The 27,847-nt window shown below is 40.2% G+C and overlaps 1 protein-coding gene across 15 annotated transcripts; it reads left to right on the forward strand.

Moving 5' to 3' along the window:
* The first annotated feature begins 913 nt into the window (after nt 1-913).
* CABYR (calcium binding tyrosine phosphorylation regulated) lies at nt 914-27,621 on the forward strand. Of its 15 annotated transcripts, none has more exons than XM_070629816.1 (6): nt 914-4,975; nt 6,613-6,785; nt 6,885-6,938; nt 22,028-22,375; nt 25,405-26,005; nt 27,532-27,621. In XM_070629816.1, exons 2-5 carry the CDS (start codon nt 6,638-6,640, stop codon nt 25,998-26,000), a joined length of 1,146 nt encoding a protein of 381 aa, XP_070485917.1. In that variant the 5' UTR covers nt 914-4,975; nt 6,613-6,637; the 3' UTR covers nt 26,001-26,005; nt 27,532-27,621. The 15 variants fall into 15 exon arrangements, with proteins under 15 accessions (XP_070485917.1, XP_008531250.1, XP_070485921.1 ...); XM_008533028.2 differs by having other exon boundaries at nt 4,487-4,623; XM_070629820.1 differs by having other exon boundaries at nt 4,487-4,623; nt 22,031-22,375.
* The last annotated feature ends 226 nt before the right edge of the window (nt 27,622-27,847 follow it).

Consider the following 27,847-nt stretch of genomic DNA (forward strand, 5'->3'; position numbering starts at 1 on the left):
TTTCCTTTCTTTGTGATAAATTGTCTAATTACCAACTTTTAAGTTACTTGAAAAGGTTGTTCTTGAATGAACATAGGTTTTTTGGCCTCAAAATATTTGCTGGTGAGGATTTGTTGGGCTATCTGTTACCAGGATTTAATCATTTTCTCTTTAGCTCAGGTTGTTCAATATTATAAAAGGAGTTCCAAGTTATTTTTTAATCCTTTTTGCTAATTTTTGTTGTCATTTAATTTACCTCTTTGTCCAATACTGCACACCTGTGGTTTTGAAGAATCTAAATACCTCAGTCACTTAAGAATTTCTGCCATAATTGTGTGACTAACTTGGCTCAATCTTAAGGTTATATCTCTTTTTTTTAACTTATATTGAGCTAAAGAGTTTCATCTTGGGATGTCATTTATTTGTATATCCTGTTAGCTGAAGCATGATCTTATGCGAGGTTAATACTTTTATATTTATTTTCAAAATAAAACATAGGAGGAGTAGCTAGAATGTTGGCAGCTTTAATCTACTTAATCTGGTTTTGAGGGACTGATAATTTCTTTGAAAGAAATGATTATTCCTCACTGACTTTGACTAAACCGTCTTCATGTCTCCTCACTTGCAAAGTGTTTATTCACGTTGACTTTCTGGTGTGAATCCTGCAGGATTTTAGACACTAGCCAGAGAGAAAAGATTGCTATCCTACGTTCAGCGAAAGAGAGATCCAGAAGCCAACTAGATGCTTTCTAAAGAGAAAAATTGGTGTCTAAAAATATTGGATACCTGGTTTTATTGAGGCTGAAGGGAAGAACATTAGGAATCTTTAAAATATGGCTCTTGCCATTTTGCAGTCTTCTTGACTATAATATATGTGGCAAACTTCTCAGTTATGATTATGCAACATTCTGAATCATGAAGTTCTTCAGAGTTTGTACTTACTTTAATTTTCAGTTCAAATATTATTCAAACTATTTTTCAGTATTCAAAGATTACAGAAAGCCCTGTACTTCAGAATTTTTTTAAAAAAAATTGTGCTTGCATTAACTACTTAAAAAAATTATTTTTATTTCTCCAGAGAAAATTCAGGATTTCAAATAAGTTTGTATTCAGTTCACTTAACTGAACAGATAACTTTATAACACTGTCTGCTAGGTTTTCTTTAATAGTTAAAGAATACGTCTGTTTACAAAGTCCCGCCTAGGTTTGGTGCAGGATGGCCCCTGTGGTTTATCTGTGTTAACATGGTAGGAGAACGTGGAAGGAGGGGTCTATGATGATTCTAAAGACTCTCAAATAACAAAACCACAGTGTGAGTACACTGTACCATTAGATTGACTGAAATCGGAGTACATTTCTGAATCGCGTACTTCATAATAGTTATCTGGCCTGTGTGCTGTGACTTATCCAACCTGTGGACTACTGTGATCCGCCTGGAAACTTAGTTTGGTGTAAATTGCTCTTTACCCTTTGCTGATGAAGAAAATAATCATCTAAGCGGAACTATTTGCATCTATCTGTGCTTTTTATGTTGATATCACTCACTCCTTCCCCTTTCCTATTTTGGAGGCTCTCTAATAGATCTTCTAATTTATAAGTATCAAATATATTTTTGTATTAGATTGTGCCTATGATGAGAGAAATCTCTAATGTATTTTTATGTACTTGGAACACATGATTTGACACACTTGGAAACAGTCTAATAATAATTTAAGATGTACCTTTGTGGTTAATGTATTTAAGATCTTTTATTGGGTTAGGTATCGTTTTGATTTTAGCACATGGTAGTTAAGTACTTGACTGAGTAAAGAATTGTTACTTCTAGATGTCACAGAAAATTAGAATATTTATTGTCACATATAAGTTAATTATTTACAGAATTTTCACTTTCATATTTCCGCCAACTAAGATTAAAGGACAACACATATCTGATTTTTAAAATACACATACACATAAATGTGTGTTTTTGTGTGTGTGTGTATAGTCCTTTGCTGCGTAAACTTTCCTACTTGATTGCTTCTTTCAGCAAATTGTGGTGGCAAGTGTTCAGGTATGACTCTGTACCTATGAAGATGTACGTTCACACAGTCATGATGTACTACTGTTTGGTATTTCTTATATTTCTTTGGATCCTGTTGGTAGTATATTTTGTAGGGAAAAAAAAATGCTAAGCCCAGATCATCCCAGGAAGATAAATAGTAGAAGGCATAGACTTAGGAACTAGGAAGAGGAAATACAGAAAGAGAAAAGGACGGGGGAGCAAGAGCGCGGACAGTGGGTCAATAAAAGATGTGCCCCTTCTTCAGTGAAGTGTGCAGAAATCACCCAGTGCGAAGTGTCATTGGCTTTCTTGTGAAAACTTCAAGGGGGCTGAGCTCTATCTTCTAGCTGACTTGGGTATGAAATAGAAGTGACCCACGGTCGCCCAGGTGAGCTGTGTGTCATCCTTCCTTTTTCCTCCCACAGGCCAGTGGTTCTCACATTTTAGTTCTGCAGATGGATCACTCTGGAAGGCATTTTTAACAAGCTCCTAGGATGATTCTAATGCAGGTGGTCAAAATCAGAGAAACATTGCCCTAGGTTATCATCTTTTGGTAAGTATTTAGTAACTCTGAGAGAAGAGTCAAAAACAGAATTATATAGCAAGGTTATGCTCAGTCATCGAGTGTGTGTCATGGGGCCGCTGAGCTTCTAACTTGTTGGTTTCCTAAAGTAGGAGATTCCTGAGCTAAGTTTTAAAGGAGAAGGATGCACTCAGGTGAAATGATGGCTAGAAAGACATGTCAGGCCTTGGACCTGATGAGCAAAGGCACAGAAGTGACGAATAGCATGTGTGTTTAGACCTCGTCTCTAGAGAGTCAAATGGGAACCAAGTGGTAAGATAAAATAGGAGAGTTTTGCAGAGGTCACACACCAAGAACCTTGGGCTTCTATCGAGTAAGGTTTTGGGGGCAGGTGCGGGGGGAGGGCAGGGAGCAATGGAGAAAAACTAGATTTGCATTTCAGTTAGATCCCTAGTGACTGAAAGGGAGATGAACACACGGATGAAAAGATTGTAAAACCACATCAAATCATTAGGAGTTCTAGAAATCAAAGCAGCAAATAGTTGTTTGAAAAGTTTTGGTTAAATGTTTTCACTAACAATTTGCATTTTAGAGAGACTTGGACAGTCATTGAAGAAATGCGGAAAGAATAAAGGCTTGCCTTTTGAGTTACAGATATTCTGCACGATACGTAACATCTAACTGGTGTTTGAGATGACCTACCAAGGTTAGTTAGGCTACACAAGCATAAATGTATCTAATTCCAAAAGATACCATAAATAAAATCTAACGTTTGTACTTGGGTTTTTTTAGTAGGTCGCTTCGTTACACCTTTGATAGTAAATACATTATAAACAAAACTGTCAGAAATCATGAAAGCCTCATTTCATTTTTATTTACACTACCAAAGTGGGGCTGGGGCAGTGATGAAGGACAGAAAAAGACCACCTGCAGACCTATCATCATACACATAGTCTAAAAGCATTTCTCCTTTTAAAATGTAATTTTCATGAGAAGAGGGAGCTTATCTGCCACATAATGGACACTCAGTAATAATTATTAAATGGATGAATTAACATCCCCAGAAAATGCTGTGTGCAGCGTAGATGTAGGCTGGGCTGCAACATTGCCTGTTATTCCAAAGTGCTCTGGAAGCCTTAATGTTCTTCTGAATTTAAAAGTTTGTCAGATATATGCCCTGATGATGTTATTTAACGGTTGCTTTACAGTGGTTCTTGCTGCTTTTTAAACTTTTGAAAATGGACTGCAACGAAGGCTGCTTGGAATCTGATAACTAGACTATGGGTTAGTTGATGCCCAGTACAGAAATGTGAGCCTGAAGCACAGAGCGGGTATTTTAAATGTCACCGTTCCTTTACTTTGGTAAAACTGAGCTGAAATCACACCCAGTACTCGTTGACTTGCAGGCTGTTGCTAATGGTACAGTTTGGGGAGGAGAGACTGTGCCCGAGGTATTGCAAAATCCGAATTACGGAGCAACAGGAACCCTCAGGATTAATGCCAACTTCTCCTTCCACGGGCGAATTTCTCAAGAGGAAAAGTACTGTGTTGCATAAAATTATTCATTCTCTTTATACTAGTGTTTGTGTGTACCCAGAGGCAGAAGCTATTCTTCGAAAAGGTGACTCAGGACAGTAACAGATTACGGGGGTAGAGGTAGGGTGAAGAGGAGAGGCAGTGGCGGCAAGAAAGAACTGCCATAAATCTATTTCTCTCTCCTTCCAAACCAGCTCTTATTTTAGACTGAGTGACCAAAAGCGTGGCCTTGAGCTGCTCCGGACTCCCGGCCTCCTGGAACCGCCAATTCCCCTACGCCGGTGCGTATGCGGTCCGAAACCCGGCAGCACGGCTCTCGTACGCGCGGAGTTCTGGCCTTTGTCCCTTCCGGCTCCCCATTGGCTGGAACGGCCGAGGCCCCGCCCCCTCTCGTGGCGGTCCCGAGCCTTCCGCGAGAGGGCGGGGCTTTGTGACGCATGCCTTGACGTCCCCAGGGCTATAAAGAGGACCGCTGGAAGCGCGCGCTCCTTCAGGAGCCGCCGGCAAGGGAGCAAGGAGCAAGGTCGTGGCCGGATAGGAGAAGGTGGGGCCAGTCTGGAGGAACGGCCCGCCCCTGCGGCCCCAGAGGCAGTTGGGCCCTCGAGGCCCCTCGCGCGTTGGGATCAGTGGACGGTTCCTCAAGTGCCGGGGAAGGTGGGGGGCAGAAGTGGGAGGCCCGTGGGGACGGGCGGGCCCACACCGGCGGGTTTTTTCAGCAGCCTGCCAGCAGCCAGGGCGGCGGAGCTCCGGGACCGGGCCGGCGGGACCTCCGCCTGCTTCCTGAGCTCGCGGACGCAGAGTCTGGACGCCCGCTCTTCCACATTTCACTGCTGTCCCCGCCACACAGATCAAACGGCAACCCGAGCACAGCCCCCGCGGGGCCCGCAGACCGCAGCGTAGGTCCTTAGGGAGTGAGTGGTTTGTCCCGTTTACGTTTGCGGTGGCTTCGAAGCCCCCGCTCTCGCATCCTCAGCCCAAGGCACTGTTTTCCTGCTCAAACGTTATCGCTGTGGTCGTGGGTAAATGGACGTTCACAGTTTGGCGCGGGGGGTGTAAAATTTGCTAGTTTTTTTTGGCAAATATTCATTAAAGGAGAGATTTGGGGAGAATTATTAAGCTTTAAACAACCCAAGTGTCTACGTTTGTGACTTTTCCCGTTGATGTAGTTACGCCTGGTGTCACGGTATTTCTCAACTTGCTCAGGACAAATCTTTGTATAGGACTGCGTTGTAGGACGCTCAGCATCCCTGGTCCTGAGGCGCTACGTGGCCCCGCATATTCGCAAGTCCGGGGTAGGATGGGGTGGGCGGGCGCACCACCTTGGTTGAAAGCAGTTAGGATCACGCGGGGCCGCTCTCTCCAGTTAGTAGCACCAACTGGTAACTGCCTACAGAAAGGGTGTTTTGTTAGCTCCGTCATGGCTACTACTAAGCCACTTTCTAAACATCTGTCTACTCACAGTGGGGTGTAAAGGATGTACTTTTTAAAAAATTATACATACATATGTATATATAAAATATATGTAATTATATGCATCATACGTAGAATTACTGCCTATGTCCCTTAACATTTAGTATGTGGGCCTGTCAGAGATGCCATTCTGGCTTTTTAAAGATGGTTTAATTCAGTAAAACTCCGGTTTGCATGACACTCTGATAGTAAGTTTTCATTAAGGAATTCTATACACTTAAATATATTCTCAAATGGTTTGCTTTGGCCTATACAGATTCATTTTTTCCTGACTTTTGAAAATATGAAATGTGTTTTTGTATATTCAGCGTTTTGCTATGACACATTAGTTGCATTTATTAGAGGTCGACCCCTTGTATAATTGCTGTAACTAAACTGTGCCACTTAGCCCCATGAAACTCGTTATTCTCTTTACTGTGGGGATGTTGCTGAGGACATGGTTCGTTATCTGACACTATTCTCCACTTTGTGAAGACCCATAGGAGAAATTTCTCATGAGTCTCAGTGTCCAGAATAGCTGTGATTCTCCCAAGCAACTGATTTGTTTTCTTTTCTCAGGAAACTTGGATCATTTAACCAACTGTTTCCTACTTTGTGATGGCTGCTTGGTAGCTCAGGGCTGATTTGACAGCTTGGAAAAGCCAGTGCCCATGTGGTTTGGAAGGATGTTGTTTGGACACAGATAAATGAGATTAATTTAATTTCCTTGAAATTGTACTGCACAAAATATTTACTGAATTTTACAGAAACAGGTTTTGGTTGTTTGGTTTTTTATTCATTGTTTTTAATATCATCCTGGAGTTCTTAGCAGGGCTTTTCCCGTGGACTTCTTTAATAGTACTAGATTGCTCATCTACACGTAATAAGCTAGTGGTAGTGTGGTTTTTTGTAAATTACCATCAATAATTAGCCCATTTTACTAGAATAAATACCTAGAGATTAGAAGAAAAATTAATAATTTTAATAGGAGACAGATTTGTTCTTAGAAAATATAATTAACTGGTGAGAAATATTCTAATATACTAATATACTATTTATAAGACTTTGTTTTTCTTCATTATAGTTGAGATTACAGACATCCTGCCAAAATGATTTCTTCAAAGCCCAGACTTGTCATACCTTATGGCCTCAAGACTCTGCTTGAAGGAGTTAGCAGAGCCATTCTCAAAACCAATCCGCCAAACATCACCCAGTTTGCAGCAGTGTATTTTAAAGAACTTATTGTGTTTAGAGAAGGTTTGTTATTGCCTTAGATTACATATTTGTTGCTTTGAAAAAGAAAGCATTTTAAGTTGGAAATTATATGTATCTGATTTACTGTATTTATTCCTTCAGGGAATAATTCTCTGGATATAAAGGATCTGGTTAAACAGTTTCATCAGATTAAAGGTAAGTACCACAGTGGTAATAGTTTAATAATAATAGTTATAAATTATTGCATCATTACTAGCATGCATTCAAACTTGATGATGCCCTCAAATATTTTGTGTTTGAATAATCATACTGATGCTTTATTTTTATTATTAAATCAGTTTTTTAAAAAATTAGAAGACTGACTTTTGGAGGATTCTAAATCTTAAAAAGACAAAAATAGGAATCACTCATCTTTTGCAAACCATTTGGTACAATAAGACCTAGAACAGTGTGTGTAAACTATGACTCAGACTCTTTCCAGTATGCCCTGTCTTTAGGGAAGAAGTACAGTGTATTTGAAGAAAATTGTATTTTGTAGTAATAAAGGCTCAAATTATAATGAGATACATTACTTACCAAAGTTCTGTAAACACTCTTCTTGGGAGATTAAAGAAAAGGTTCACCACCCCCTTTTTCTTTCTCCCCATGATACTTTAACTGCAGTGCGGGTGGGAGGACAGGAGATCAATTAGGTGTCATGACCATCTTTTCTGTTCCACAAGTCTCTCTGTGTAGTGAAGAGAGAAGTTTTTCGTAGAAGGTCGTCTCCTCTGGCCTATCTCTGTGACATAGGCTGTATATCTCTGTGTATATGTGTAAATGTCTATCTTATGTGAATGTGCAGCATGCAACTGAGTTGACAGAGGAGCAATGAAAAAATCAGAGGGAGAGAAATGAGAAAGGCAAAGTTGACAGGATGAAAATTTGGGACTATCGCTATAAGCAAAAGAGGATAAATTGGTCAAATCCCAAGGACAGACACACATATCTAAAAGAATGGTAACAAAAAGCTTTTGGCAGGATTTTCTGGAGAAAATGGAGACTCATGGTCAGTATGGAAAATACCTAAATAATAATTGCTACATTGGCTGGCTAACATCTTAGAATGATCATAGAGAAAGAAAAGATCTGATCAATGAGTTTCAACTACCTTTATACTCATCCACGTTGGTGATGTTAATAGATAAAATAGCCAAGATAGGGAGAAATCAGGAGTAAGACTTTGGAAAATATAAAAATCATGAGGGTTTGGATCTGCAGTGAAAGAGACACCCAAAACAGAAAGCAAGATTAAGAGCAGCAAGAGTCAGCCTTTGAAGGTTCAGAAATATTCTATTGTGTAGTCTGGCTGCTTCCCTGCAGGGTCTTGGCAGCATTCTCAGCCTACCATGGGAAATAGGTCTAGGATTTGCTTACCACCAGCAGGATATACAGACAAGTGCTAGAACACTGACCACTCTCCCCCTCCCCATGAGCCTTGTTTCCCAGGCAGTCAAGGTTAATATGGCCTTTGTACTTGTATCTTCTATACCAGGAGCTATGTTTGAGAGGATTGGGAGCGTGCAGGTTTGCTATGTTTGAGAATCACGATAAAGTCAGTGAATCTTTATGGTGAAAGGTAACTAACTGGTAGCCTTTGAGGCCAGTTTGTTTACCGAAGAATTTACCCACCATTCGACTTAGCAAATGGACTAAACTAATGTGGATTTTGGTCCAGCTGGTTTAACATCTTTGAATCTCAGGCTTCAAAATTAACAGACTGAACTAATGGAGTAGCCATACTTTCGATGGAGCCTCAGGGGTAGGAGATACTGCTGCTTTTTTCCTCGAGTAACTACAGATATCGAGGAAATTGACATAGATATATAGATAACGCTAAAAGCCAACTCATAGTATGGCTGTAGAAACAGATTGCTCTTTAGATAGTAGAGTAAAAACGAACTCCTTGTTCTAGTTTACCTGGGAGATGGGAAGTAACATGAAGGTATGACCAGAAAATACAGAGTTCAGTGTTACTGTCTAATATTGCTTTGGCTCGTTTATTCATCTGCCTTTTATTGTCATCTGAAATGGTTTCTTAATGGACAAACCATATCCGTTAACTTGGGTTCTATCATAGAGACTGCCTGAGTCCAACTATATCCAGGAAAGCATCACTCTGGGCTAAAGAGGGACTATCTGGGGATATACAGGCACCATAACGTTCCCACTTGGTAGGGCATTTCCTCCCCTGAGTGACATCCTCCTACCTTCTGACTGGTTTAATTCCCCAACTGCTATTCCTGTGGGAGTTCTAAATAAATTTGGCTGCATGGTTGTTTCAGTTCTAGACAATAAAAATGTAGTTATAACAGGTGGTATCTTTTCCTTCCTCTAAATAGAACTTTCTTTATGTGGATCCCAGTTTTAAATATGGATGGTGGGCATCTATAATAATCTACATGCTCTGTTGGTCCCAAGGATTATGGCTCTCCCAGGCTTTCAGTGACTTGCAATATGAGGAAATGGACCATCCTTTGAGGACTGAGTCGATTTACTCTTATTCTGGTCTTTCAGTCTCTTCAGCAAGAGGCTAGATCAGCCTAAAGACTGCACCAGGTGTTGGAACTTGGTGATACGGGCAAGAGCTAAATTCCTAGTGCATTGGTCCCCACTGATCTCCCAGATATCAGATATTAGCATGAAAGACGTGTGTTTCATAAGAATCTTCCGTGGGGATGCTGTATCCTCCAAAGTTATTCCCAAACTGGTCATTCTCTGCCAGCAGCATTACTACGAAGCTGACTATATGCATGAAAAGTGTGGAGATAAGTACATCCTGCATATATCATTTGTTTTGTTTGAATACTTCATTCTGTGATTTTTCCCAGAAGGAGCCCAGTTTTTGGTAGGGGCCTCTAGGACCAATAGTGGTTATCCATCTCCCCAGTGACTTCAAAATTTCATTCAGAGGCAGGTGAGGGAGGAGAAAAAGAACCAGACATGGAAGCAAACTTTTCTCACGTCTCTGTTGTGTCTCATTTTTTCCCCCATTTTCCAGAGCCTAGGATCTTTAGAATGGTTTCTGGCTCTATCCAGGTCTCCGTTGTGGTATTTCACCCACATATGCCCATTTCCAAAGCAACTCATGCTGTGAAACACTTTCTTGGATCCTCCTCTTGTTTTTCTGCAATTTGATTAAACAGATCTCACTACCATATGAATCTATGAATCCAAATAAATCATTGATTAAGGGGATTGTAGATACTCAGGCAATATTTTAAGGCAAAAGAGTTGTCTCTTAAGTTCTATCACCTAGGATATGCTAGGAAAAGAAGGAAGAAGAGGACAGAATTTATTGAGTACCTGTTTTGTTCTAGGCATTTACAATATATTTTGTCGATTAATTAAGACAACTTTATAAGGTAGGTGACATCATTGCAATTTTGCTCAAGAGAGTTCTGATGCTTGGGAATGATTAAATAACTTGTAAGCTTCCAAATATTAAGTAACTGGTAGAGTTAGGATCTATACTTAATCTTCCTAGTAGCATGAAGATGTTCCTAGTAGCATAACTCATGCTCTTTCCACAACATTCTAGGATCCCTCTGCAACAACCTTAAATTCTTGAGCTGAAAGAGTGAAGGGAGAGGAATTTCAGCTTCCTTTCCTCACATTATCTTGCACTATTTCACTTCTTCCTCCCCTGTCACCTTCTTGTGTGGAACCTGAAGCCTAAATTATGCTAATTTCTAATCTTTTCACCACTCAGTGAAGAGGGCAATGATTTCTCCTTCAGAGTGGCAAAAGAGATCTCAGCAGCGCTATCATCTTCCATCCGGGTAAGCCTAATTGAGTCCAGTTTCCGGCGTCAGCCCTGTCTTGGCTTCCAACAGAGGCAGGAAATAGCCATCTCTTATAAAGAATCAAGAAGGCCTAGCCCACCTGGATCCTCATCTGTTACCCTGTTAACTTTTCTAACTGATGCTGGACATTCTTTGCTTGGCCATGTAATAGAAATTATAGTCATGAACTGCTGCCGCCCATTGGGCCCAATTTCAATTGCTCTGCAGCATCACAGCAATTATGCATGTCATTAAATATTGTCTTGAGTTATTCATGTTAAATATTCATAATAAGTAATGTTTTTAGTTTAGTTCTTATGCCAAATTCTATTTTTCTGCCTTATATAGTTGGTTACACATACTTGTGGCTCTCCGCTCTTAGTAAAGAAACAAGGAATATACCTATTTCAGGACTACCCATGCTAAATTTTGAGAGGCTCTGGTACTACTTCATACTTTCCTGGGCATTTTTTTCAAGTAAGGCTAAACTGAGTCCTTAAACAGGGATGGGTATTGTGCCAAAATGACCCTTTTATTTCTTGAAGTCTTGCATTTGCCTAGGCAGGGTGGTAATTTGTACCAAGGTAATAATTTAATTAAATTTAAAAATGGTTTGAATGATTATCTGGTGATGTTCTTGGGATGGGGGCTAGGTCCTTTGTGCTTTTCCATTGTGGTAAGGTTATTCACTTGGGGAATAGTCCATAATAAAGAAGGCAAATAAATCACTGAGAAAATGGTATAGTCAAGATTTTGGGTCAGATTGGCAGACTAGGACAGAAACACAGGATCAGGATTAAGAGAGGAGGGGCCTGGGGTGGGAAGTAGATATGGCAAACCAGGGAAGCTGGAACAGGAAACCAGGTTGCCAAGATCAGGAACACTAAGAGACAAGAGTCAATACATGAAGGAAAACATCTTGGGCCTTGTAAGTTAAGTGTATCACTCTGCAATCAAGAAACTTTGATAGCTCTCTATTTTCACAACATCCAAACTCTTCAGTGTTGTAGGGATACTTTTGAAAAATATTAAACTGGTAGAGATTGATTTCAGATAACCTCTAATTGTTCCTATTTGCTCTGTTGATCCCTATCCACTGAAGCATTCATTTGCTTTAGGGAGAAGGCAAATATAGCCTGGAGCAAGGAAGTTATTACTCAGTATTGAGTTTCCAATGTTCGTAGTACAAAAGCTAACAATTTGGAGTTTTGCAGGAATCTGTTTTTGTTGAGAGATTTTCTTGGCATTTCCAGATCTGAGTTTTGATTTAAGAGCCAAAGCTACCAGAATCAAGTTTTTACTTTACATAAGCCATAGAGGAGGGGAATAAAAGATAGGATACAAAGGATATTTCCTGCTGCAAAGGAAAGGGAAATGGAAAGTCCTTCTTGGCAGTGGGATTGTGGAGTGGGGTGTGGGTAGTGCATGGAAAGTGCTAGCTGAGATTGAAACTGGGGATAAGGAAGGTAAGTAGAATCTCTGACCAGAACTCTAAAATCTGAGCAGAAGGCGTTCTCTGCTTTCCTGGGTGCTGTCTAGAAGAATGCATGCCTCTCAGAGAAGCCATGTGGTTAGCATGGCACTGCATTTAGTATGACTTATGCTACATTCAACACCTCTACAATTGTCATGATCAGACATTCAGTAAATATTTGTTGAATAAAAGAATTGCATTTGAAGCAATAGATTAGAAATAATGGAGAATCTTTCTTGGATGAGCCTAAGATATTATTTCTGGTTTGCTATGGCCTCTATGTGGCTTTTAGTGGGTCCAGATGTGTTTAGATTATCTCAGAGTGCCGACTAGCAAGGAATCAGTATGGGAAAAAGTGAAGTGACTCAACCTGCTAGCAGAGCTGTAGTACCTAATGTCCAAGCTGGGAATATGTCCAGCTAGGGCTCAGATGCTAAAGAGGACCAAATTATGAAGGGGATCTCCCAGTCCTTGAGTGAAATAAGCAAACAGGCCACACTTGCCACAAAGTAGAAACACTTTAGCGGTAAATACAGCAAAGTCAGAGACCAACACCCAGAGCCCAGGCAACGTGAGTTGCCTCTGCTGGAGGTAATTGAGAGCTAGCAGAAAAGGACAACATGTGGATCAGAGCCAGAGGCTTCCTTAGCACTCCGATTCTGTCTTTAGAAGTGGGAGAACCTTGGCTAAAAGAGCAGTACCCCAAAAAACTGAATAATTAACCAAAGAGACTTTTAAACTAGAAGGGACAAATGTTTTTAACTAAGATCAAGTAAATTTTGCCATTGGGAAATGAACATTTAATGAAAACTGAGATCAGCTAGAGAAAATAGAGTAATGCTCTCTAGCATATAAGTCATAGTATGTAAATTTTGATCCCTTTACAAGACTATAGCATGCAAAGCTTTCTACAGTCTGAATCTCGCCTACCTTTACAATCATCTCTCTCATTTCATATCTTCATAGACCTTATGCACCAGACAGACTACTTGTCATCTCCCGAAAATATGAAGTAATTTTAAGTCATTTGATTTTGGCTTATGCTACCTCTCTCTTCAGGGATTCCTTTCCCTCCCCTTTCTACTTTTCAAATCCCACATATCCTTAAAGTCCAGTTCATTATTTCATTTAACAAATATTTAAATTCCTAACCATTACCAGTTGCTGTGCTAGGTGAAATTCAGTTGACGAAGAGAGATTTCAGTTTCAGCTATGATGGAGTAGCTAATATTGGACTTACCCACCTACCATAAACAACCATAAAAGCTGGAGAAATTGTATAAAACAAAGTCCCGTGCTGAATTCTTGGGAGAAGGGATTCACAGAAATTGAGCCCCATATTCACCCTCGTGGCAATTTTCAAATTCTTGTGCAGGGAAATAGAGGGCAAGCAGAGAGTGGAGGTCTTTCTGGGAAGAAGAAACAGAGAAGCAGAGTTTGGGGCTACTAATGTGGCTGGGATTTGTGTGACAAAGTACCAGAGAGAGAAGGCATTTGAAGAGAAGGATCCCTAAAAGTCTGCAAAAATATTTCCTTTGGGTTTTTGGCCAACTCCTAAGCTGCTCATGTGTGGACCAAGGCTTGAGGAGGCTTAGCAGAGAAGAGCTGTTGGGAGACTGAAGGCTGAGTAGGGATTTCAGAAGTGGTTTGCTGTTGGAAGAGGCTTTGGAGTTTGGGGCCAGCCAAACTGAAGAGACTTTTGTGAAACCCTGGCAATTAAGTTGAGACCCCAGGAAGGTCACACCCTAGGAATAAAGGCAATGTGCTAGGAGTAAGAACAAAGCTAAAATACACCCACTTTAACAAAATCTAAAAACCAAGTGTCAGGAGGATCTGATCTGCCATTATTAGAACAAGATCAACACCATTTAGAAGAAAATAATCAGAGCCTCTGCAATGTGTCATTTACAATTTCAAGCACAAATAAAAATTACTAGACATCCAAAGAAGCAGGAGGAAATGACTAATAATCAAGAAATAAAACATAAAACACTCACTAGAAGCAGACCCAAAGAAGATCCAAATATTGGAAGTAGTACATGAGGACTGAAAATAACTATGCTGAATATGTTTGGAAAAAATGGATGAAAAGGTGGAGAACTTCAACAGAGATAGAATCTAAAATAAGAGACAAATGATTATTCCATAACTGCAAACTAAAAACTTATTGGATGGCTGTACTAGCATAAGACAGAATTAGGAAGCTAAAAAACAGGGCAATAGAAAATATTGAAATTGAGTTAAAGAGAAAAACAATAGGAAAGAGTGTAAGAGACATTTGTGGGACATGATCAAAAGGTCTAACGTGTAATTGGCATCACAGGGGGAGAAAGGATATGAGGTGGAAAAGTATTATTTGAAAAAATAACGGCTGAGAATTGTCCCAATCCAACTGAAAGACATCAACCTACAGATTCAAAAAGTTTGGTGAACCCACAGGATTATTAGGAAGAAAACCACACTTCAGCACATCATGGTCAAATTATTGAAAAAGATAAAGGCAAAATCATGAAAGCAGGCAGGGTAAAAGGGCAGATTACTTTCAGGGTAATAAGACAAATGGCTGATCACTTAACCGAAACCATAGAAGCCAAAAGACAATGGAATGATATCTCTAAAGTGCTGAAAGCAAACAACTGCCAACCTGGAATGAATGTATACCCAGTGGATAGCTCCTTTAAAAAAAATGAAAGCGAAATACAGACATTCTCAGACAAAAGCTGAGAGAATTGATTGCCATTAGACGTGCTCTACAAGAAATACTTGTAAAGAAGTTTATAAGTAAACAAGGAATAAAAGGGAACTTTCTAAATCCAGTAATACCTATGCATTACAAAAACTTACAGCTACCATTATTCTCAATGGTGAATATTGAATACTTTCCCTTTGAGATTGGAACCAGGACAGAGATGTCTAATATCATCATTTCTATTCAACATTGTACAGTATGTTCTAGTCAGTGCAGTAAGACAAATGGAAAACAAAAGGAAAAAAAGAGAAAAAGGTATACTTATTGGAAAGGAAGAAGTAAAACTACTTTATTCACACATGACATTATTGTGATGTAGAAAATCCAAAAGAATCATCATCTTGGTAACCAGCCTGATACTACAGAGGAGAGGGTGTATGGGACACAGCCCAGAGTTTTATGGGTAGTAAGTTAAAAAGTACAGATGTACTATCTAGTTGTCCTAAATCTTAAGATAATGAATTCAACAAGTACCCACTGAGAAAGTGGATATTAGAGAATTCGTAGAATAAAAGCAGCATATACCACTATCCCCCTTTTTCATGTTTCTTTACTACTTCTGATTTATGCCCCATATCAGTTAGGAAAGCCTTCAGCTACAAGTAGCAGAAAACCAATTAACAGTTACTTAAAGAAAAATAAGATATCTGGAAGTGTTGTTCATTCTGCTGCTAATATTATAATAATAAAGCATCAATTATCTAGGCTTTCTGCTCTACCCTCCTTAGCATATTTTACTTGTCCCTTCATGCCACTGCTCCAGGTGTTATGTCCATGTTTAAGTTAGGAAGAAGAAAGTGGTGGTGCCAGTAATATTTGTTCCTTTCATTAAGAAGGGAAAATCTTTCCAAGATGTCTCCTAGCAGACTTCCACTTCTGTCTCATTGGCCAAGGAAGGCTAATAAAGTTTCTGATAAGGGAAATCAGAATGGACAGGGCTGGTTTAGCACCTTCTCCAGAGGGCCTCTGGCATCTTGGGTGGGGCAGTTGTGTGGGGCCCCTTTCATACCTGCCCCTTCTCTTTTTCAAAGCTTAATGACAATCACTTAAAAGCCATTATATTCCGTACATATTTCAGTCCCTACACTGACCACATTGTCATTTAATCATCTATTTGTGTGTCTCTATCCTTAGTCAGACTGTACTCTTTAGGAAGTCTTATTCATCTTTGATTCCTCAGTTTCTGTCACATAATAGAAGTTAATGATTGGTGAATGAAGAATGAGCGGAAGAGAGGAAGGGGAGAAAAATAGACTGCCTACTGTCTCTAGTATTCCTCATTCCGATCAGTTCAGCACACAGCAGTTGGAATCCTCTTCTGTTTTAAACTCTTAAAAACTGTATACCATACATACTCCAAATTCTCAACTTCGAGTACTCTACTGTGAGTTCCTCACCTCCAGTCCTTATCTCCTGTCTCCTCTCCTGTCCTGTTACTCACCTCTCCTATCTCCTATTATGTCCTGCTTTTATTTTCCTCTTGTCTTTGACACCTTTCAGGTTTCCCTTTAGTGCCAGAATATGGCTGTTTTCTTATTCTTCCCTGGCAGTTATGTGCCCCAGCACCACCAGTCTCCACATGAGTTCTGCTATTCCAAGAAATAGTGTGTGCTTGGCACTTCTCTCTTCATCTTATTGGTTCCACAGAATACTGATTTTCTGTATTCTACAATGAATTTTAATCAGTTAGTCACTTTATTGTACTTAAAAGTAAACTATACAGGGAGAAATGCCTTTCCCTATGTTCTTAATTCTGAGAGCCTGTGCAGTTTTTTTTGTGTTAAAGTAGAACCAGATCACTGAAGTCATATTGGGTTAATCTTCATAAGGTTGATAAGTAAGATTAACCCATAGCAAACCTAGTTTACAACTTGAAGAAATACAGCTTTTTGTACAAACACAATCTCAAGGTTACAAATCAGCAATCTTTGGAATGATTAAAACAGATCTTAAAACATGAGAGAAAAGCTCTTTACCTTTCTTGTTTTAGCTATTTTATTGGGGTCATATTGGCTTATAACATTGTGTAAATTTCAGGTGTACATCGCTATATTTCAGTTTCTGTATAGACTGCATTGTGTTCAACACCGACAGTCCACTTGTAATCCGTCACTATACATATGTGCCCCTCTACCCCTTTTGCTTTCCCCCAACCCTCTTCTCCTCTGGTAACCACCAATCTGTTTTCCTTATCTGTTCTTTACCTTTCTTAATAAACAGATATTGACAGGGACTCAATTTAGATTTACGTTATATACATGGTACCTTGTATGCATATGTTTGCTGATATTCTCTCATGTATTCTAAACAAAGCCAAATGGTTAGTTCAGTATTTTGGATTTTCAAAAACACTTTTAAAGCTTAAGGCATCTGATCTCAACTTAATTTTTCAGAATTAAGCAATGCATCCATTCAAAATATATGATATATATATGTGTTTATATACATATACACACACACATACATAAATTATAAATGAAAAACAATCTCAACTTAATTTTTCAGAATTAAGCAATGCATCCATTCAAAATAGTATATATGATATATATATGTGTTTATATACATATACACACACACATACATAAATTATAAATGAAAAACAACTATGCTGCATTTTATCACCCAGCTTAGGAAATAGCCAATTTAATTTTAATCAAAGCTGAATTAAAAATGTGAGGTTTATAATTTTTAATTTTTTACATTTCAAAACTTTTCTGTCTCTTTTTAACTAGGTGTTGATTTATTCTTTTCTCATTTATATGTGATTTACAGTTTATAGAACACTTTCAGATGAATGATTCCATTTATCTCCACAAAAACTCATGAGGTCAATTGATAAGGAGATCTGATCGGTGGTTACCAGGGAAAAGGGGGGGTGGGGGGAGGGCACAGAGGGGGAAGTGGTGTACCCACAACATGACTAACAAAAATGTACAACTGAAATCTCACAAGGTTGTAATGTATCATAACATTAATAAAAAAAAAAAACAAAAAAAAAGACGGAAAACAGCAAACAAAAACAAAAAAAAAAACTCATGAGGTCAGAATTATAACTCTCATTTTGCAGATGAGGAGGCTGAAGCTCAGAACATTGATTTGGCCAAGGTCGTGCAGCAATTAAATCACAGTCAGGACTGAAACCTAGGTCTTCTCCTGTATTTTTTTACTGTGAAAAAGAAAGCAGTATACATAAATTCCCTGATGAATTGTTAATGATTCATAATTACATAATGCTTTACCCTTTCAGAATGGTTGTTATTTAATAGGAGACTTCTACAGGCAAAACTATTAAGCCTGGGAATTAATCTCCTAGATATAATTTGACGTATGACAAGCCTATGAGGTAGACACTTTTTTTTTCTTTTATTGAGGTTATGATAGTTTACAACCTTGTGAAATTTCAGTTGTACATTATTTTTTATCAGTCATATATTAGGTGCACCACTTCACCCTTTGTGCCCACCCTCCACCCCCCGAAACCCTGGTAACTACTAATCTGTTCTCTTTGTCCATATGTTTATCTTTCACATATCAGTGGAGTCATACAGAGATTGTCTTTATGTGGCTTATTTCACTTAACATAATACCCTCAAGGTCCATCCATGTTGTTGTGAATGGGACGATTTTGTCATTTTTTGTGGCTGAGTAGTATTCCATTATATATATATACCACATCTTCTTTATCCAGTCATCAGTCATTGGTCACTTAGGTTGCTTCCACGTCTTGGCTATTGTGAAGAATGCTGCAGTGAACATAGGGTGCATGGGTCTCTTTGAATTGCTGATTTCAGGTTCTTTGGATAGATACCCAGTAGTGGGATGGCTGGGTCATATGGTATTTCTAGTTTTAATTTTTTGAGAAATCTCCATACTGTTTTCCACAGTGGCTGCACCAGTCTGCATTCCTACCAGCAGTGTGTGAGGGTTCATTTTTCTCCACAACCTCTCCAACATTTGTTATTTTTTGTGTTGGTTATTTTAGCCATTCTGACTGGTGTAAGGTGCTATCTTAGTGTAGTTTTGATTTGCATTTCCCTGATGATCAGTGATGATGAGCATCTTTTCATTTGCCTATTGGCCATCCGTATATCTTTTTTGAAGAAATGTCTGTTCATATCCCCTCCCCATTTTTTGATGGGGATGTTTGATTTTTTGTTGTTGTGTGAGTTCTTTATATATTATGGATATTAACCCTTTGTCAGATATGTGATTTGCAAATATTTTTTTCCCAGTTGGTGGATGTGTTTTTGTTTCAATCCTGTTTTCCCTTGCCTTGTAGAAGCTCTTTAGTCTGATGAAGTCCCATTTGTTTATTCTTTCTATTGTTTCCCTTGTCTGAGAAGACATGGTGTCTGTAAAGATCCTTTTAAGACTGATGTTAGAGAGTATACTGCTTCTATTTTCTTCCAGAAGTCTTATGGTTTCAGGTCTTACCTTTAAGTCTTTGACCCATTTTGAGTTTATTTTTGTGAATGGCATAAAAGAATGGTGTATTTTTGTTCTTTTGCATGTGGCTGTCCAGTTTTCCCAACACCATTTGTTGAAGAGACTTGCTTTTCTCCATTGTATGCCCTCAGCTCCTTTGTTGAAGATTAGCTGTCCATACATCTGTGGTTGTGTTTCTGGGCTTTCAATTCTGTTCCATTGATCTGTGTGTCTGTTTTTGTACCAGTTGAGGTGGACACTTTTAAAACGGCAAGTGGGTCTTTCCAGAGTTGCTAAAATTACATCATGTAAGTGATGTATCACATAGGCCCCATGCAGGCAATCTAGGGGTTGAATTACTGCTTCTTGAAAATTCTCACGGTAAATAAATCATTGGTTGTGGAATTTAAGATCTTCTGGGTGAAAATAGAGTTTTAGAGGCCTTGAATTGGTCTGGGGGTGGGTAGGTCAATCTTGTCAAACGTTGGGCTTGGGTTTTGTGATGGCTTTTGTTACCTTCGTTGTACTGCCGCCTTCGAATTCCTTTAGCAGTGGACTGCTGTTACCTTGTGCTGAGGGCGGGGCTGGGGTGCTAAGGGTGTTTCTCTGTGCCTGGGTTTCACACTCAGCTTTCAGCCTTCCCCTCTCATCTGCACCCCAAAGAGCGTCTCTCCTCACGTTCTTGCCCCTCACCCAGGGGCAGCCTGCCATTTCTTGTTACTCTGTGCTGGTCTGGTGGTTGGGGCACAGGGATTCTCTGGCCTAGGCTGGCCCTTGCATCTGGGCTGTGGGGGTGGAGCTTTCTCAGTGTTCCTGCTGGTCATCAGTGTGGCAACCAAACTCTACCTTGTATCTGTGGTCAGTCCTGCCAGTATTCCCTGCCTCTGCCCCAGTGGTAGGAGACCTCTGCTTGGTGTTGATATAGGATCCCTCTTCTGACCTCTACCCTGCTTCCATCTTTCATATGAGGCCCACAGAAAAGTGCTTGTGACTGAGTGTGAACCTCATTGGGTCTGGAGTCCTGAGCTATTCCAGACTGACATCCTAGCCCACATTTGGCCTTTAGCAGTTAAGATTTTAGCTGATACCAGTTAGTATGGTGGTGGCTTCTCCTTTCTGGGCTCTGCCACAGATGAGACGGTTCTTGTAGCCCTTCTCTCCTTGGAGGGAGGGCTGGTTGCTCTTTGGAATCAGGTGACTTGATTGCCTGGGACTCTGCTCTCTGATGGGCTCAAGAAAAGTTATTTTGTGGTTTATCTGACTTTTCCTTGTTATGATGGGAACAATGTTTTCTGTTCAACTTTCTATATCTGAAGTGTAAGGCCAGCCTTATTTAAATAAAATTTCCTTTATTCCTCCAGCCAGAGGAGTTCTTTTCCTCTTCTGAACTTCCATAGATCTTTATTAGGACCACTATTAGGTACTCATACTTTTTTACCTATAATATTTGTGCATCAGTCTTATCCTCCCCGACTGAAGTAAGCTTTATGAGGCCTTGTCTTAATAATCTTTATATCCTCAACAGTGCCTAGTACAGTATCTTACATGAGCACAAGCACTCAGTCCAATGTATGGTGGGTAAATGGCTTTATTAAAAAGTGGGTGGGGAAGTCCCGAAGAGGCGAATGGTTAGGAAAATGAGGTTATTGTTCTAGGCAGAGGGAGGTTAGAGTAGATGTGGCTCTTTGGACGTTTTTTAAAACTTTTTTATGCAGGTGAGCATTTGGTGTGGCACCATGTCCATAATTAGACCCCTTCCTTGAGTTTACGGGAGCTCAGCAGCTATTGCGGACGGAACACTGTAGGACACTGTTCTTTGGAAAGCAGCTGAACCTATGAAAACGTCTTCAAATGAGGTTTTGACTTGAAGCAAACAAATTCTTGTAAAGCAAATTCTCCTTTCCTGCAGATTTCATTATGATATTAGGGAAATGCTTCCCCAAGAGAAAATCTTCCATAAAGTAAGCAGATGTGAAAATATTCGATGAGTACTGACTAAGGTGGTTAGACAGGTGTGTGGGTGGCAAGCAGAATGCTGAGTCCAGAAAAATCGAGCAGTTTTCCAGCTCTAGGAGTTTCTGCATATCTTCAGCTATCTTGACCTTGTAAGCCATGGGAATTTCCCTCATGCCTTAGGATTCACTGAGTCCTCACTTACGGATCCGGAGATCTCTTTCTGTTCCTCTTGTCTAAGTCAGTATGACTCTGGCTGCATTATCACACCTTGCTAGCAGGAGCTACCATTTTGGGGTTAGAGTGTATGACATTTCCTAATGTAAAAATATCCTATAGTCCTTAGTTTTCCAATTCATTAAGTTAAACTTTATAAACCTATTTTCTTAAATTAACGCCTTTATTAATGTGACAGCATTTGTTTCATTACTAAGTTATTACACCAGCTACAGATTAGACAATTTCTTGCCCAGGTTGAAGTCTTTCTTTTCCCTCTAGTTTTATGAGGAAGTTTGGCTCAAGAGCTTTTTCCCTGGAGGTTTTCAGCTTCCTTATTTCTAGGCAGAGTTAGGATCCTCCCCCTCATGCTGACCAGCTGAAGGTGGTGTCTGATTATTAGTTTTGTTGCTGTGCTACTTAGAATCACTTATTTCTGAGGAAATGAACTGAGGTATCTTTTGAGTGAAAAAGGACAGGAAAGTTTTATCGCCCACACTAAACCACAGATGTTGCAAATAAAGCAAAACTCTTTTGTTCTTGTGTATATATTGACATTTGAATGCTCAAGCTGTTACTACTTTCCTTCAAATTCTTTTTTGGGGAATGTATGCTTATTAACCCATCTGGCTGTTATTTTTAGTAGAGAAGTGGTCAGAAGGAACGACACAAGAGAAGAAACCAGAATGTGTAAAAGAACCAGAAAGAACATCTGTAGTTTCCAAAGAACCTAGACGGATGGAAAAGTCTACGGACACAGAGGAGGACAACATAGCTGGACCGCTATTTAGAAACAAAACCACTCAGTTCCCATCGATTCACGCGGAGCTGCAACCTGAGCCTGAGGAGACAACTGAAGCAGTTCGTGGTCCTTCGAAACCACCCACCCCTAAAGTTACTACCCCACCCTCATCACCATCCCCAGCAGCTGTCTCACCAGAGTTTGCCTATGTCCCAGCTGACCCAGCTCAGTTTGCTGCTCAGATGTTAGGTAAAACTTCATCTATTCATTCTGATCAATCTGACATTTTAATGGTGGATGTGGCAACAAGTATGCCTGTTTTGTCCGAGGAGAGGCTGAGCTTAGAGGCTGCTGAAGATATTGTGGTGGCCTCTCCTGTTGTGTATTCTGGAGAGATGGTAGCAATGCGGGTTCAGAGCCAAGAAACTGTCCATGTAGATTTGCATTCTAAAGACCAGGCTGAACCATCAACGGCTTCCTCATTCCCCTTGCAGGATGAACAAGAACCTCCTGCTTATGATCAAGCTCCTAAGGTCTCTTTGCAGGCTGATATTGAGGTTACATCAATCCTTCATATATCATCTATCTATAAAGATCAGCCTGTGACTGCAGGAGTTACTTATGTTGAGCAAATACCAGAACAAATAGTTATCCCTTTTACTGATCACATTGCTTGGCTTAAAGAAAATGAGCAGTCACCACGAGTTAGTTCCATATCTGTTGGAGGCAAGAGAGCCTCAGGCATATCTGAAAAATCTTTAGGTTCTGCAAAACCTGCACAGTTGGAGGAGAATGCCAAATATGATTCCTCAGTACATATGGAGGCAGAAGCAACAGTTCTGCTCTCTGACACCTCTTTCAAGGGTCAGCCTGCACAATCCCTGGATGCAGAGGGCTCTACCAAAGCAGGAGGCTCTGAAAAATCTCTACACCTTGAAGTGGAGATCATTGCAGTAGTCCCTGGCAATCCTGGAGAGGAAAACTCTGCATCCCAGGAGACGAAGGTCAAACCTGTGCTCTCTGGGGAAGATGCAGAAGCAGTACACTCAGATGCATCTGTAAGATCATCTAGTGGCCCCTACCCTCCTGTTCCAGAAGGTTTTACTGAATCAGACATTGAACCAGAATGAGAAGCAGCACCTGAACAAGGTTTGATGGAGCCAGGTAAGAAAATTAGATACTTACAAAATTAAAAGTTACATTTCAGGTAACCATCTAGGTAGGCTCCCTGCAGATTGGTCAAGTCTTTTTTTTTAGTAGTTTTTAAAATGCCACACCTATTTAAAGGCTTTGTTGTATTTGAGATTTTACTCTTATGAGCTGAGTGATTTTAAAGTGACATCACCACAGCTTGGCCTCCACGTTTGGTCATCTAGTACTTTTGTGTTATTCTTTTGGATATTTTATGTATTGAAAAACATTAGAGCCTGTTGTCAGGTACAAAATATATTTATGTGATCTGAATACTCCTATTGCAAAAGTGTAATTAGGGGATGTTGGTTTGAAATTTCTCACTTGTGAAGGTAAAATCACACTACAGCAATGCATTTCCATAGGCTGTGGCATTTAAAGCGTAAAAGAAATGGTGGTGTTTGACTCTGCTTTCGCCCTGCGTCGGGAGAGCTCTGCATCCAGGTTTGGGGAGCTGGGTCAAGCACTGATTTCCTGCCTGGGAGGTTCCTGCAGCCGAGGGAGCAGCTTCATAACTGGATGGAGAGAGGTCAGGTCAGGTTGAAGTGCTGTCACACAGGGGAGCAGGGAGGTAGCAGCAACAGAAAGGACAGGGAGGCACTCGAGCAATAATGGATGCGGCCAAGATTCCCCCAACAAGTGCCAAAATCAGGTTGCTTTCTTGGCTGCTGAACTATCATCAGTGCTTTCCTGTGACACAGACATGATTTGACCTCCATCTCAGTCTAATTATGGCGTTTGTTCTGCTCATCCTCCTGCCGTGTTCAGACAAATGCAGGGACGCTTCTCCCTTTAGGGACAGATGGGAAATGCATGAGCCAACCTCCCCCATTCCTTTTGCAGAAACTCTCTCAACTTTGACTCTTAGAGCCAGAATGATAAAGTGTTACCAAAGCAGGTGTTTAGAGATCAAATTGTGTCTGGCTGTGTGACAGGGATTCTGCACAGCTGAAAAGGCAGAGGGCAGTGTTGGGAGTATAGCCTGTGGGACTGGCATTACACTTGTGGCTTAAGCAGCACTTCCATACCAAGTTGCTGTTCTCAAGTGCTTAACTATTTCCAAAGCACTAGGAGAATATTTAACAACAAAAAAACCTGAAGAGTTGGCTTATGCACATTTTTAAATTAGCTTCAAGAAAGATCAGTTGAAACTATCTGAAGCTACTGAAAAATCCTATCAGCTTAATCATGTGCATAGCGTTGTTTTCTTTCTTGGGGAAGAGAAAAAGCTGCGCCGGTGATACATGGCCCAGTGTGCAAAAGGTGAACTCGGAACATTTGGGCGAACGGCAGCTCCTCCATCAGGAACCTTTTCTCCTTTATCCCATCTTCTGGGACTCAGTTCTCCAAGACAGCACTGTCTTAATTAGGCAAGTCAAAGTTGGTATCATAGGTTCCTTGGTGTCAGTAGATGGATGGCACTCCTAGATCTTTTTTTACTTAAAGAACCCCGTGGGACCAACCAGCCGTTTACTCCCTCTTAGGACCTCTGATTTCAAGCCTTGCCTAAAAGGGGTGCTCTCTGGAGTTCTGAGTTCTAGATTATGGGATGTTTTGAGTGTGCTGACAAATTAATGGGAGATAATGGTGCCTGTGAAGGGCCAGAGATATTTGATTATGTGATCAGATGACCTAGCAATGACTTCTTTAGTAAAGAAAAAATCACTATGCAGATGCATTAACAGATTTTCAATGGCTCAACACACTCTTCACTTGATTTTTTTGATAAAGCCAAAAATGTTGATTTTCCATTTCCTCTCTGAGGACTTTGTAGAGGCCATGTCTAAAGTTTAAGTACCTGGAAACAGCAACTTAGAATGAGATTGCTTCTTCTGCCACAACTCTAGTGTCCCTGCCACTTGCTATCACAACATTGTCCCTGTTTTTCAACTGTAGAGAATCTCTCTTCTTTCACATTCCAAACACAATTCATTTAGCCCTCTCTATAGCATGCTTTATGGCACATAGCACTACAGCTGTTTGTTTAGACGTAAAAAAAACCTTACAAAGACATTTCTGTGCATAGCGCCTGATACAGAGACCAAATCTTTAATGCCTGCAAATTTTGTTTTTTTTTTTTTTTATAGCAATAGCAGCAAGCGAAGCAGGACAACCACCACCATATTCTAACATGTGGACCCTTTATTGTCTAACTGATATGAATCAACAAAGTCGCCCATCACCGCCACCTGCACCTGGGCCTTTCCCCCAAGCAACCCTCTATTTATCTAATAAGGATCCACAGTTTCGGCAGCATCCACCGAAAGTTACTTCTCCAACTTATGTGGTGATGGACGACAGCAAGAAGACCAGTGCCCCACCTTTTATTTTAGTAGGCTCAAATGTTCAGGAAGTACAGGATTGGAAACCTCTTCCTGGACATGCTGTTGTTTCTCAGTCAGATGCCTCGAAGAGATTTGCTGCAGTACAAGTACCCATTGCTGTTCCTGCAGATCAGAAATTCCAGAAACATACCCCAAATCCCCAGAATGGTAGTCCTCCTACAAGTGGACAAGATGTCCCCAGACCACAAAGCCCAGTGTTTCTTTCCGTTGCTTTCCCAGTAGAAGATATAGCCAAAAAAGGTTCAGGATCTGGTGACAAACATACTCCCTTTGGAAGTTACGGTATTGCTGGAGAAATAACTGTGACTACTGCCCATGTTCGCAGAGCAGAAACTTAAAACTGGTAGGTAAATTTTCCTACCATAATATATGGGCCTTAACACACTTGAGTTTCAGCATTTTGATTTGTTGACCTGGAGACTGAGGTATTTTACCAAATTGAATTGAGATATGCAGTGAGTTGAGGTATGCTCTAATATGATGTGGTTATTGCCTGCAACTTCCTTCCCAATTACGAATAAATGCACAGCAGGTGCACTGCACCACAATGACTCACACAGTGGATTTGGTCCCTAATACACAAACCAATCAGCTCAATCACCTTTGAACACCTGGTTCTGTCTAGCCCTGTGGAAGACGTAAAAGGGGATGGATTAAAAGAAAAAAAAGAAAGAGACAAGACATAGTTTTATGTGGGAACTTTAGAATCTACTTGTCATGTTTAAGGGGTGGGGAGGAACAGAGAGAAGGCATAAGAGCTGGAAACAATTAAAGAGCAAGGTAAGAGATAATATATGGAGCATCCAATCAATGCAGTAAGTTTATTCCCTGTTAGAGTGAATATTTAGAGTAGAATGGACAGGCTGGAAATACATTAAAGAGCTAAAGCAACCACAGACGAGAGAGTTTTATCACTCACAAATCATTTTAAATTTTTTATTCAACCAGTACTTAATGCCTTGTACTGTGCCAGCCCCTCCTCCCCCCTCCTCCATGTGTGTACAGTAGAGGGAGCAAACATGGACCCTACACCTTACTGGGAGAGAAGGACAAAAAAGTAAAGTACAATATGTGAAGTATTGTGAAGAAAACCAAGAAGGTAACTGAAGCAGGCCCTCCTTTATTAGACGGGGTGTTCAGGCCCGGATGTAAACTGACACCTGAGTAAGAGGAGGAGTCAGCCTTGCAAAGAACCCACAGATAGGAAGGAAAGAGCATGGGGGTTCAAGATATTGCAAGTAGGCCAAACTGAGACTGGCTGGGAGGAGCTGTGGAGTACATAAGATGGCGTTGGAGGCACGAAGAGGGGACCATATAATTCAGGGCCTCTGTATTCCAAGGAAAGAGATTTGCATTAAAGTTCAATGGGAAGCCAGAAGAATGACAGATCCCACTGGCTGCCATGTGGAAAAGTAACAGAAGTCAGGAGGATGTCAATAGAGGAAGCAGGGAGATGAGTTAGGAATATAATACAAATGTTATACCCAGACACTAATGAATGAGTTCAGTTACTAAAAACAATTTATGGGTACTTCAAGCTGACTATCTGATGAACAAAAGCTAGATTTCATTCATAGGCTGGTTCAAGTACTACAGTTACCATATTTAAGGAGACAACTCTCAGTTATCAAAATATCTTAGGGCTATGTCTACTACTTATTCATCCTCTTTGTAGACTTTTAGTGGAATTGTCAAAATGGCTGTTTTCAGCATGAACTGCTAGGATATTTTAGTGCAAATGCACAGGTAACTGATTAGTTAAGAGCTTTGTAACAGCAGGAGGGTAGACCTTGCATTTCTGATCTTCCATTCATTTTACATGTTTGGATTCATGACTAAACAATTCACAATTTACCTTATTCCTAACAGATGCCAAAAAATGATGCTGTTTGAGTCGATGATCAAGGTGGAGTCTGCCATCAAGCGTAATATATCAATAAACTTCATGCAAGCATAAAACCTGGTATTCTTATTTTGTAATTTAAGAGGTATACAAACAACCAAACACAAAAGGCCTTAAATCTTTTCAGACTTGTATCACAGTAGCATTTTCCAATTCGTACGTATACAGTGTAAAAAAACTTTAACCATTCCTACTCTAGCAGATCTAGTCACAAGTTTTCTGGCCAGGTGCTGCCACTTGATCATTCTGTGTCTGGCATTCACACCAAGTGAACACAGCAGC

The sequence above is a fragment of the Equus przewalskii genome, chromosome 7 (assembly GCF_037783145.1).
Source record: "Equus przewalskii isolate Varuska chromosome 7, EquPr2, whole genome shotgun sequence".
Classification (NCBI taxonomy): Eukaryota; Metazoa; Chordata; class Mammalia; order Perissodactyla; family Equidae; genus Equus; species Equus przewalskii.

What these genes read in the sequence shown, in the direction of transcription:
- CABYR (XM_008533022.2), top strand. Translation starts at nt 6,638, where the DNA reads ATGATTTCTTCAAAGCCCAGACTTGTCATACCTTATGGCCTCAAGACT. An exon ending in ACTTATTGTGTTTAGAGAAG is followed by an intron (nt 6,786 to 6,884) that starts GTTTGTTATTGC and finishes TTATTCCTTCAG; the next exon opens with GGAATAATTCTCTGGATATA. An exon ending in ACAGTTTCATCAGATTAAAG is followed by an intron (nt 6,939 to 22,027) that starts GTAAGTACCACA and finishes TGTTATTTTTAG; the next exon opens with TAGAGAAGTGGTCAGAAGGA.